A 12,210-nucleotide genomic window follows, 5' to 3' on the forward strand; every position below is an offset into this window, starting at 1 on the left:
CCTCATCGGAAGCAAGAGATGCCCAGTGCAGTGACCTCCAGAACTCCTCAGTTCAGTGAGACAACAGGACTTTTTTTTATCTTTTTCTTTTTTTCCTGTTCATTTAAGACTGTTGCCAGTCTTCACTGTGAGATGGGCTTTAAGGTTGGGGGAGGTTTTCAAGCATTCCTAAGCTGTTTTGAAATTACCTTAGTCTGCAGCCTGTTGAAATACTTGAAGTTTTCATGCCCACTGTGACATGGAGCTTTGCTCCCAGGGCTTGTTTAGCCATGTAGTAAACAACTTTTATACTTCTTTTACTTCTTAGCTGCATGCAGCACATACACAGACATTCACGTAAAACCATAGGTGTTTTGTGTTTAACAAAGCTGAGGCATTGCATTGTGCACCTTGTATCCTAAGAATTCAGTCTAATTTGAAATTTTCTTGTTCTTGTAACTTTCCTTGGCATGAAATTTAGGTTCTAGTGATATTCTGTTGTCCCCAGTACTTGAATCATCAGCTTAAATTATTTTAACAGGTGCAATATGCTCTCTGTTAGATAGTGTAGCTAGTAATACTTGAATCTTCATTTGATGATGATCAGCTCAACAATCTCCCACAAGTGGCTAGAGCTATGTTAATATCGTGAATATGAATTTGCTGCATAGTGATGTAGTCAGTATTATAGGAGTGCTTCGATCAGAGATGCATTCAGTTTTCAGCTTGCTGGAAAACCGTTCCAGATGATCAGCTGGTTATAGGCATGTATTATCAGCAATAGGTTAACACTTGTTTTTTTCCTTACAGGAACCATAATGATATTTCTCCAAGCTGCCAAAACTGCAGTTCCCATGAGAAGGTAAGCCAAATTAAGAAGCTCCACCACTGAAAGGGGGAAATCCCTCACAGCTCACCTCTGCCTCTCCCTTCCTTCCACTTTGTGGCCGTGCACTCTTGGCGCTTGCCTTGGTTTGGCCTCGTGTTTGTCAGACGTCTCCCTGAGCTTTAACTTGCTCAGACCGCAAGCTGCTTGGCCAACAATTTGAATCGTTTTCTACTACATTAGTAAGGCAGTGTGGCTCGGTGAAGCGTCCCGTGAGCAAGAGGGAGGGAGAAGTACATGCTCCTGAGAGACAGGAGAGATGCAGACCTTTTGGTGGAGAAACGATGGAATTGGGTGCCTGTGAATCTGCAGCCCAAGCGCCAAACAGCCCATCTCAAAATTCGCAAGTATGATCATTTGGCTATTCTTTAGGACTGTTAGTGATAGCATTGAAATGTTTCCCACCTCATGGCACTCATTTTGGTGGCGTCCAGGCACACATAATGGTTGTGTAGGTTTGATGGCCTTTTTATGTCATTGAGCCAGTGAAATTCAATTTTTATGGCAAATCAGTTGCCTCAAATGTCACAAATGACCTTCCCATTTTAGACAATTTTTAATACTGTTGCTTCTATTTCAACTTGCCTATCCAACTAAAAATATATTTCTTGTTAAACTCGCCTACCTGCAGGATCTTGGCAAGAACAATTACATCAATAAAGCTACCAAATTTACAATCACTTTCAAACTTTGATATCTCATATTGTCATGGTTTAACCCCAGCCAGCAGCTAAGCACCATGCAGCTGCTCTGTCACTCCCCTCCTCAACTGGACAGGGGAGAGAAAATACAACAAAAGACTCGTGGGTCGAGAGAAGGACAGGGAGAGATCACTCAACTAACTACTGACACGGGCAAAACACACTCGACTTGGGGAAAACTAACTTAATTTATTGCCAATCAAACCAGAGCAGGGGAATAAGAAATAAAACCAAATCCTCAAACACCTTCCCCCCACACCTCCCTTCTTCCTGGGCGCAGCTTCACTCCGGATTCTCTACCTACCCCCCACAGCAGCGCAGGGGGATGGGGAATGGGGAATGGGGGTTGGGGTCAGTTCATCACACGTTGTCTCTGCTGCTCCTTCCTCCTCAGGGGCAGGACTCCTCACACTCTTCCCCTGCTCCAGCGTGGGGTCCCTCCCATGGGAGACAGTCCTCCACAAACTTCAACGTGGGTCTTTCCCACGGGCTGCAGTCCTTCAGGCACAGCCTGCTCCAGCGTGGGTCCCCCACGGGGTCACAAGTCCTGCCAGAAAACCTGCTCCAGCCTGGGCTCCTCTCTCCACAGATCCGCAGGTCCTGCCAGGAGCCTGCTCCAGCGCGGGCTTCCCGCGGGGTCCCAGCCTCCTTCGGGCATCCCCCTGCTCTGGCGTGGGGTCCTCCCCGGGCTGCAGGTGGAGATCTGCTCCCCTGTGGACCTCTGTGGGCTGCAGGGGGACAGCCTGCCTCACCGTGGTCTTCCCCAGGGGCTGCAGGGGAATCTCTGCTCCGGTGCCTGGAGCACCTCCTGCCCTCCTTCTGCACTGACCTGGGGGTCTGCAGGGTTCTTTCTCTCACATATTCTCACTCCTCCCTCCTGGCTGAAGTTGCCCTCGTGCAGTTTTTTCCCCTTCTTAACTCCGTTCTCCCAGCGGCACTACCACCATCGCAGACGGGCTCGGCCTTGGCCAGCGGCGGGTCCGTCTCGGAGCCGGCTGGCTTTGGCTCTGTCGGACATGGGGGAAGCTTCCAGCAGCTTCTCACAGAAGCCACCCTGGTACCAAAACCTTGCCACGCAAACCCAATACACATGTTCAAATCAGTAACACTTCTGCTTAGTCAGCCACAGCAAAATGACTCAAGTTACAAAAAGCTACCCACCACTAGTCAGCGGTTATCTCCTTGGTAGATGAAATTCGAAGGCAATGCTAAGCTTTGGTGATACACATGATTGTTGGTGATTCTGCTTAAGGATTTGGCTAAAAAGGTGGTCGAGGTGGCCCAACATTGGCAGTAAAGAGGGACTGTGTTCCTGGGCTTTGGAACCATCATGGAATATTGACAAAGTATCCAGTGGCAAACAAGAAAGGATGGGAATGTATTAAAAAAAAAGTTTTATTTAGAACAGATTGTTGTGGACTCAGTGGAGAATAACTGATAGGAGGGAAGGGAAAGGACATCATTAGCCTAGCGTAAGTGCATGAACACCAAAAGTCTTTAAAACTTTAAATCAGAAACAAGATTCTAAGTGTGGGGACTGAAATGGGACGCTGCAGTTTAACATAAGGATCGGTGACAACCTTTGACTTGGCTGTTAGAAACACTGAGCTGCGGCCTTCTGACATACTGGAGTCTTCATCTGCTGATGAGGTTGCAGGAACCGGTAAGCGTGCAAAAATGTGAAGTAATAAAGAACAGCTGTAAAGGGCTCATATCAATTAGCACAGGAGGGCGTTAGTGATGGCCGTGGGGAGGACCAGGGCCAGGCAGGGGCTGCTGCCTTCCCTGGCCGGGCGTTCCCCCCTCCCCCCGGGAGAGGACTTCGCTGCTCCACACAGAACCCGTATTTCCCCGGCGTCCCTTCCCCGGCGCTGCCTCAGCCCTCGCCGCCGGCGGCGGGAAGGCGGTGAGGCGGGAAGCCGAGGCCGCCCGCTGCTCCCTCAGGCGGGAGAGGGCCGAGGCGAGGCGGAGGCCGCCGGCGGCTGAGGCGTCGCGGTTGCCATGGCGGCGGCGCGGAGCCCGGGGGAGGGGGGGGAAGCCGCGGGGGCCGCCGGGAGCGCGGGCTGTGGCGGGCCCGGCCGTCTGCGCTTGGCGGAGGCCGCCGCTGTGAGGGGACGGGCGGCCGTTAACCGCCGCCCTTTCCCTCAGGTGCCGGCATGAGCAGCGGCGCCCGGACCCGCGGCAGCAGCAGGAGGAGGAGGAGGAGGGTCGCCCGCCTCAGCCCGCCGGCCTCCGTCAGCTCCGAGGGCGAGGAGTCCCTCAGTCCCTCTGGCTGCTCCCCGCTCTCCCCCCCATCCCGCCCCGGCTCCCCGAGCGGCGAGGAGGAGGAGGAGGAGGAGCGGGCGGCGGCCTGCCGGAGCCGTCGAGGCGATAGGTAACCCCTGCGTCTGGGCCCAGGTTGGAGCGGGGAGCTGGGGGCCGCCCCCCGCCTGAGGAGCCGGGCGCCCGAACTCGGCTCTCCCTCCGCTTGAGGCCTTGGTTGGGGACGGAAGGTTATTTCACAGAAGTACGGGCTTGTTCGCGGAGATAAGCGCTTTAGGCACCTCGGTCCCTTTTTGGGAAGTGGCAGGTTACGGCAGTCTTTTCTGTGGGCAGTTGAGCGTCGTCGTGGGTTTGTAAAAGATCTATGGGCTGTTGAACTGAGCCTCGGGGTCTTTGCAAGTTAAAAAAGGTGCAGCCGTTCCTGTCATCCTTTTAAATGATCTTGGAGACTAAAGGGCTATTTTGCCTAGTGTACGTAGCCATATCCAGAGTCAGTTTCATGTGTATGCATTGCACAGTTCTTGTTCCTGTGGCTTAACTTCATTCCCTTTTAATTGCACGCAAACTTAATATGTCTTCTTTCCCTCGGGATCTCCTCTGCCTGACAGGAAAATAAATAATACTTATTCCTCCCTTTAAAATAGAAGGGGGAGGAGCAGGGAGTGCCTGGAATACAACCTTCACAATGGAAACTTTGCAGATCTGTGCGGTAACTGATGGTGGATGTCACTAGTGAGACTGAGCTGAGCTAAAAGTGCCAGTGGGGTTAAGGGGAGGATAGCCGAGCTTCACGGGAGCGCAGGGTCCCGGTGTGGTTCTCAAACTCTCATGGAGAGCAGTGCGCACCTCCCAGATGGACTGAAGGCGTGTGGGCCATGCTGAACTTTTCTTACAAGAGTTTCTTGAAAAAGGTGCTAAAAGTCCAGGGAAAGTGCTCAAATGTAGCCAGAAATAGAAGTTTCAGAATGAAAAGGATATTAGCCTGTTTACAGTCCCTCCTGTTTCCAGATTTCTGTTACCTGTCCTTTCACTCCTTCCCAATAAGCAATTTTGTTCACGTACCTTGAAGTTCTGTAGCACTCAGTTCAAACTGCTACGTGTCTTTGCAGCTTGAGATGCTGCTTGAAACAGCTGTCAATTTTCGGGCCTGTTGCTGCAGTTATTTCCTGGTGGTGGTAAGATGGAACTGAAGATGACCTCTGTTAGGGCCTGACTTGGAACAATCTCATGAAACTCTGCGAGCACAACATATACTTCACTCGTGCAGACACTGCATCTGAGTAATACTGCTGCTGCGTTGTAATAAGTGTCTACCAAATGTTCATATAGCAGCTTCCGTGTATAACTGCCAAGATGTCAGAAGTATAATAATAAGAAACACTTCTTTTTACACAGCCACTACCCTCAACGTATACGCACGCTCTCTCAAAGAGTCTTTTTGTTGTTGTTGTCCTCTTAAAACTACACAAAATTAGCCTCAGGCAGACATTTAATGTGGGAAATGCAATATTTGCAAAAGAGAAAGGCTGAAAGCAAGGCCTTGTGAAATGGTATTAGGTGTTTTCATACTTTCATTATGGATCAGTGTTATGTTTGATGGTGTGACTTAAGTGAATATATGGTAAATGATAATCACAGTGTTTCCTATTAATCAGACTTCAGTTCTAATGCCAAATACATCTAATTTGATTTAAGATACTTATTTAAAAATTAATGCACTTGAGAACGTGGTACTTTAAGAAGTCTGTTATTTTAATTATTCAGAGCAAGGTCATAGATGTGAACATGCTAGCATTTCAGAAAATGGTCCCATGATATTCAAGGTCTCTGTGGCTCAAAATGCGTAATCGGTGTGCCAGGGAGAGTGTGATGGTGGCTGGGATGCACACTGAGAAGGACTGGATTCCAGTCTGTGCTCTGGTGCAACCCGAGAGCTTTAGACAGTACTGCAGAACGAGAAGAAATGTTTCTCCGAACAGTTCTTCGTACGGAGCTTGTGTTTTACTCTGTTTAAACTTCATTTTCTGTTCTTTCTTACTTGTATACAGTAAGATTTTAATTCATTACTGTGAATTATTTTTTTGAGCAGTTAACAGCGTGAACTTTATAATTACTCATACAAGAAAAAACATAGTAAATATTACTTTTCTTAATTCAGTCCTTCTACTAGTACTTTTTCTTAGGTTGGTCTAATATGTCAGCATTATTCTAGTTCAAGGTGCCATAATGCAAATCATGCACAGCAAAAGAATGTGTTGAGGAAGTATCCCTGCCCAAAATGTCAAGTCTGGACAAAGTTGCGTTGGTTTCCTGAATTTGAATGCATAATACTTTTATCCTTATCTTTAATAAACTTTCAGAGAGTTATTTTCTAACAAAATATGTTATTATGCATTCTTAAGTTGCATCCCTTATTATGCGTACCTGTTCAAAAACTGTCTCTCTTAAGTTTTTGGTCTTTGTTAACACTGTAGCATAAAAGCCCTAAGGTGCAGCAGAATGCGTTGAACAACACTGGGCTTGGGAGCGCTTGGCCTGTGCTGCTTCTGTCCGTGCATTGTCAGGGTGTCCTGTCAGTTCTGTTGTACTACATCTTTGTGGCAGCACAGTATGAGGCAGGTTGGGGACTGATTGTGTGTGGGGAAAACAACCCTTTTCCAGGTTAGTTTCAGCGTGAATCAGTTCCCCTGGACATGTCCTGGCTTGACCAGCGAATGATCATGTTAGTGCACACACGTGTAGGTAACAACAATGGAGAAGAGTAGGACAAAACTCATTGGCGCTGACGTTGTCCTCAAATGCTTTGTATCACAGAAATATATTCTAAAGATTACCGGGATGTAAAATGCTCTCCAACAGAGTATTGCTGTTCCTTGTTAATATGTAATACTTTTATATTGATAAAAAACAGGTATCTTATGCTTAAAAGATTTATTTCAGGAGCATTAACATAATATGCTTGTTGGGATGCCTCTTCTGTAGCTTGAATTCAGCAGAGTTACTCACTGTAGCCAATTATGTACGTAGGTATTTCCAGAGCCCATGTGTCCATGTAAAATACGAAACTGAAGTTTAGTTTCACTGTTTTGTTGTTTAAGAAAGAATTCTGTATAAGATAGAAGAAATCTTATAAAGAAATCTATTGGCATGTTTTCAATTTTTATTGACTTAGAGCCTAGTATACTGTCTTACTTATGAGATAGTACACGTATAGAATATTATAAAAGATATTTCTGGCCTGGGGCTAGGATTGCTGCATTATTCATGACTAAAGAAGTTATGAGTGAGTTATGCAAGGTACTCTATTAAAAGTCTAATAAAACCTTGTATAATATTATCAAGTATTGTATGCAAGCCATATTTCTTAAGTATGTTTCCTGTGAAAGCTTTTTGGAGTGGAAAACTTTACCTGTTAGAGTGAATGGATTCTTAATGCTGAGATTGCTTGATATCATGAATCCAATTCTATAGGACTTAAAAGAATTAAAAATACTCTTGATTATTCTTTGCTCGTGCTAAAGGCCAACTGATACATGGAGCCTTTTGGTGACCAAGGACAGGATGTTAGTATTAAATCTCTGATTTCCTTTGGTTTCCATATGTGAGAAGGAAGATGGCACTTTGATGTTTCTGGTGTTAGTTTTTGTTTAGTTCATAAAAGGTAATATTTGAATCTGTTCCACAGTTTGGAACGGGGTGGGCGGAGAATCACTAAAAAGCTAGAATTCAATAAGTAGAATGTAAGGGGGATGGTCAGAGGTGCGTTATAAATGCAAGTTATCCATTCTGGAGATTCCTAAGCAAGTAGAAAAATGATGTCATCGTTGTCACAATATGCCATAATAGAAATGTAATTTTAAGGCAGTAGCACTGCTTAACTTTTCAGCCAAGTATATTGCAGATAATATTCTTTTACATTTCTTTTTTTTAATTCAGGAAGGTTGAAGACTCTGAAATAGCAGGGGAGGAAAAAGAGTCACCTTTGAAAGATAATCTTTCACCATGGGAAGAATGGTTCATTGGCAAAGAGAAGGAACTACGTGCCCGCTTACAAGCTAGAGCTGTAGAGGTGAATACACCCAATTGGCTTGATGTGAAGTCTAATAGAAGATAGCAAGCACGGGAATTAATTTTTTTTTTTTTGGTTGTGGAAACACAAGTAGTTTTGTCCATTATTTTTAAGTGTCTTGGGCCTCCATAGTGTTTGTGTTTGATAATGCTGACATGATTCATGCTACATGCATTCTCTTTTGCTAAATGTTATGCTTCATTGAAGTGGTGCTGTATAATATTTTGCTTATCCAACTGTCAGGTGATGGTTCAAGTTTAAAGGATTAAAACTTATTTATATAATTGGTACCTTGATTTTCATCATGGGTACCTACGCCTGCATGTAGGTAGTAAAACACGACAGGGCGTGTACTGGGTATAAGTATGCCAAACTACTTGGTTAGATATGAGGCACCATGTTGTTACACACTTAGTGTGTAATTATACAACTGTTTGGTGTCCTTTCCCAGGATAGGTTTCCCTGTCCCAGCATTATTTTTCCCTCCTTCTATCTTTTGCCCCCTTGCAAATGAACAGTTCTGGAATACTGGGGCAGAGTTAAGTGAGAGCATTATATCTTTTCTTGATTAATATATTTGTAGTTGCAGTTGATTAAATCATACTGTTTAAGATCAAATTGTAAGTATTGGGTAGTGGTTAGAACAATCACATCAAAGTTACATCATTTCTCACTTTAGTTACTGATTTACTGTTTGACCTTGAGCAATGTCCTAACCTTTCTGTGATTTGCTTTATCTGTAAAGTGAATATAACATACAGCTGTTTTATGTGGGCTACCTTAGTTTTTTTATAAAACAGCCACTCCTGGAAGGTTCTGGAACAGTCTTTTAGAGGTCAGCATAACACCAAAATAGTTTGTTAAACTTGAGGAATGTGTTCTGATCCATTAATACGCACCACACATTTCATGACTTCCCCTTTAGATTCCAGTTTGGTGGTCATCTCCCTATTTTGATTTTTAAGTACAAAAAAGGAGCCAAAGTAGTTTCTGGTGTCATGTAGAAAATGTGGTTTGTGTATGGACTTCTCACATGGTCTTGATGAGGAACCAAAGCAATTTATTCTTGTGTATCACACAATAGCATTTATACAGTAGTAAATGTAATCTAGAAGATGTCTCTTAAATATATATTAGGAGCAGTCATAGGACAAGCATTACTTAAAGCTGTGTAGAAATTGGTGGAATAGTGTTTTATTTTTAATTTGTAAGATTTTGAGAATATTAGGTGTTAAACTGCAATGTAGGCAACTCATTATATCAGGGGAAAAAATACAATTAACCTTTTTGTAAGATGGCAGAAGAGAACGAAGTATGTGATTGTGATATAAAAATGTATTACTATATTTGCATATAAAAAGTATTCTAAACTGATATCCTAAGAAACAACTGTGAAGTCCCAGATATTTTGCTGACATCAGCACCAAGTCTTCCCTAAATGTCGGAAATGTGGATAAACATTTTGATTGGATAGTGGATGGGGTCTTCTGAGGTCCTTAGAGTGCCATCACCTTTTACAGAAACCAGGAACCCTGCACTACAGATGTCTTAGAAGTCAAAGGAGGTGTTAGTTGCTGTAACTTTGCCCTCAATATAGCAACAACTATATTTTCAAACTATGTCTGTGTTGTGAGTGTTTTCTCTGAGCTTTCTGTAAGCTCCTATTTTTTCTTGAGGACTTAATAAATTCAAATTCAAAGTTATAAGAAGAGGGGGTTCTCTCTGAAACTGACTGCAGTGTAAGGACCATAAAATCAGTTTCATGGAAGTAATTCCATCTGTGTTTGAAGGTATGAATTTTCATTGAAAAATAGCACTTTGTGCTAATGCTACTGTTAGAGAAGCTAGGCATCTCAAATTGTCATCTTAGTCATGTTTTTCCTTTATCGATTCATTTCCTTGGAGAGAGAGAAGTGATTGCACATATACTGTATGTCCTATAAAGATAAAATACTTCAGAATTTCTTCTGTTGCCTTCAAAACAAAGCTCCTGGTTCAAAGTTTGCTAAAATCTGCAGTAATTTTGGTTTAATAAGCTTTGGGTTAAGCCCTAAGGTTTCTGTACTTCTGGTACTAAACATCACAAGTGAGTAATATTTCACTTGGTTTTTGATGCCTTCCTGAATGCAGAGCAGTACACCATGTAAATTTTAAGTGTTGTAGAAAAGTACTGCTGCAAATTAAGATTCTACTGACTGAAAGGGCGTTTAAATAAGCTGAGGAGTGATTTGTTATGTTGAGTTGTTTCTAAAGCCTAATTAAAATACATGTTTCGAGTTCATATTCTAAAAATTACACATTTCCATTGATTGTATTTCATAATATTTCTGTATTGACTGTCATCCATCTTTTCCAAAATCTTAACGAAGAAAAAATTTCAAAATCTAATGCTTACATTGTTTTAACTGCAGCACTATTTCCAGTATTGAGTGTACTGGTGTAGATGGTCACCACAGATTTAAGATGTATACTTTTTCTTTAATTAGGAAATGAATATACAGCTTGAGAAGATGAAGCAAAGGCAAGAATGTGAAAGGAGGAAAAGGATAGCTGAAGAGAAGCACAAGGAATGGGTCCAAAAAAAAAGAGAAGAGGTAAATATTGCCTTGACTGCAAATATTCTAGCACATACCATGCTTAAGTAAACCTATGTAAAATTTACTTAGACTGTTTGGAAAACCATGTTTTTAGTTTGCTGAATGAATGGCTGTTTTAATTGAAAATTATAAAACCATGCCAACACAGTTAAAACACTTTTCCAAGACTGATTTATTTTTTTTTCCATAAAGTGTAAAGAGATTTGTTTTCTGAGTAGTCAGGTAACTGATAATTGACCTACATCTTGTGCAGTAGCTTTCTGCTAATTATAGCTGGGGTTCTGATCTTCAGTATACCCTACTCTTTCTGACTTCCTAGGTTCAATGCCCAAGCATTTTGGGTAAAGTGTACATCTTAACTGTCTGCAATGTCTTGTACACCAAGTAGAGCCAGAAGAAGGATTTAGTTAAGTACCATTGTGGACAGGCAAATAGTATGGTAGAGTTTAGAGGGATAATTGAGGTGTGAGGCCAGATTCAGGAAATTCTCAGTAGACCACAGTTAGCAATTGGGAATTCCTTCATCCAAAAAGTCATTTCTGAGTGGGATCAAAAATTTTTTTAAGCTCTCTTGAGAGGGATGCCTAAGTCCAGAGTCAGAAGCAGACGGAATCCTGACCTCCACAGGGCACTGTACGGCTCAGTGTCACACAAAACAAGCATGTGTACTGGGTGGCAAAAATGGGAACGTTTGGAAGGCTTGGGCTTGTTCAGCCCCTGGTAGTTTGTGGGCACATGCATTCATTGTCTTACGGTCTGTAGCAATACCAGTTGCTTACCGTTCTGTACTTCTGGTTCTGAATAAAATCAGATGAAAATTGAATACAATGGCACTAGCTGGGCTAGATATCCAGACCTTATACATTTCACCATTTCAGAACTCTTTTTTCAGATTCAATCTATAACCACTAGAATAACATGAGTTTGGATCTAACCTAATTACTCTTAGTCTCAATGCTAACTGGATGATTGGCATAAACCCACCCCCAAACCAATCCTGCTCTAAGCATTTTTTATGATGTAGAAAGGGTCCTCCCTTATTAAAGTACACAGTAAAAAGTTGAAGATTTATTATTCAGCACAAACAATGCCATTTTCCTCTTCTAAAATGCAAATTAAATAATATGTTTCTGTAACCATTGGCTTGAAAGAGTTTGGGCTGCCTGTTAAAATTGTTCAGTTCAAAACAGTGAAAATTCTTGTTCTTCCTCCTCCCGCCTCTTCCCCCTCCCCCTTCGACTTCTGTAAACTTCTGCCTGTTTGGGTCTTCCAAAGACCTTTGTCGATTTACTGATTAACTACTTCTTTTCTATTGTCAGTGGGAATAGGAGGTCTTTTTTATGGTATTCACATCAGCCCAGAGGACAGGGGAAGAAACATATTTGTGTCTGGACTTTATCGTATTATATTTTGAAAGGATAAGGTCATCTTTAGGCCATGTCCCAAGCTTTTACCAAAAGTAATCTGATTTTCATTTAAATCGGATGATTCATTGGCTAGTCTTTTCTGTAAACCACACTCAAATCAAGAACAAACTGAACTTAAAAGCTTAGCTGTCTTTAAGATATTAACATTTGTGCTGCATAGATCTTTAACACTTCAAGTTTCCACAAGATTATCTGTGGATCTGGACACAGACTGAAGGATAAATATGTCAATTCAGTGACTAAGAAGGTGTTTAGAATTGCATGAAGATTTCACACGAAGTTTAAGGTT

At 42.7% G+C, this 12,210-nt stretch overlaps 1 protein-coding gene across 2 annotated transcripts in view; it reads left to right on the forward strand.

Moving 5' to 3' along the window:
- The window catches only part of CCDC34 (coiled-coil domain containing 34), a 29,810-nt gene that overhangs the window by 1,887 nt on the left and 15,713 nt on the right, over window positions 1-12,210 (forward strand). The window contains exons 2-4 of one of the 2 annotated variants that reach the window (XM_075048216.1): window positions 790-841; window positions 7,765-7,897; window positions 10,384-10,491. In XM_075048216.1, the coding sequence (XP_074904317.1) occupies window positions 798-841; window positions 7,765-7,897; window positions 10,384-10,491 (285 nt within the window). In that variant the 5' untranslated portion in view covers window positions 790-797. Of the gene's footprint in view, window positions 1-789; window positions 842-3,622; window positions 3,941-7,764; window positions 7,898-10,383; window positions 10,492-12,210 lie in introns of those variants that run through there. The other variant, XM_075048215.1, reaches the window with a different exon arrangement.

This window comes from Buteo buteo, chromosome 16 (assembly GCF_964188355.1).
Source record: "Buteo buteo chromosome 16, bButBut1.hap1.1, whole genome shotgun sequence".
Taxonomy (NCBI): Eukaryota; Metazoa; Chordata; class Aves; order Accipitriformes; family Accipitridae; genus Buteo; species Buteo buteo.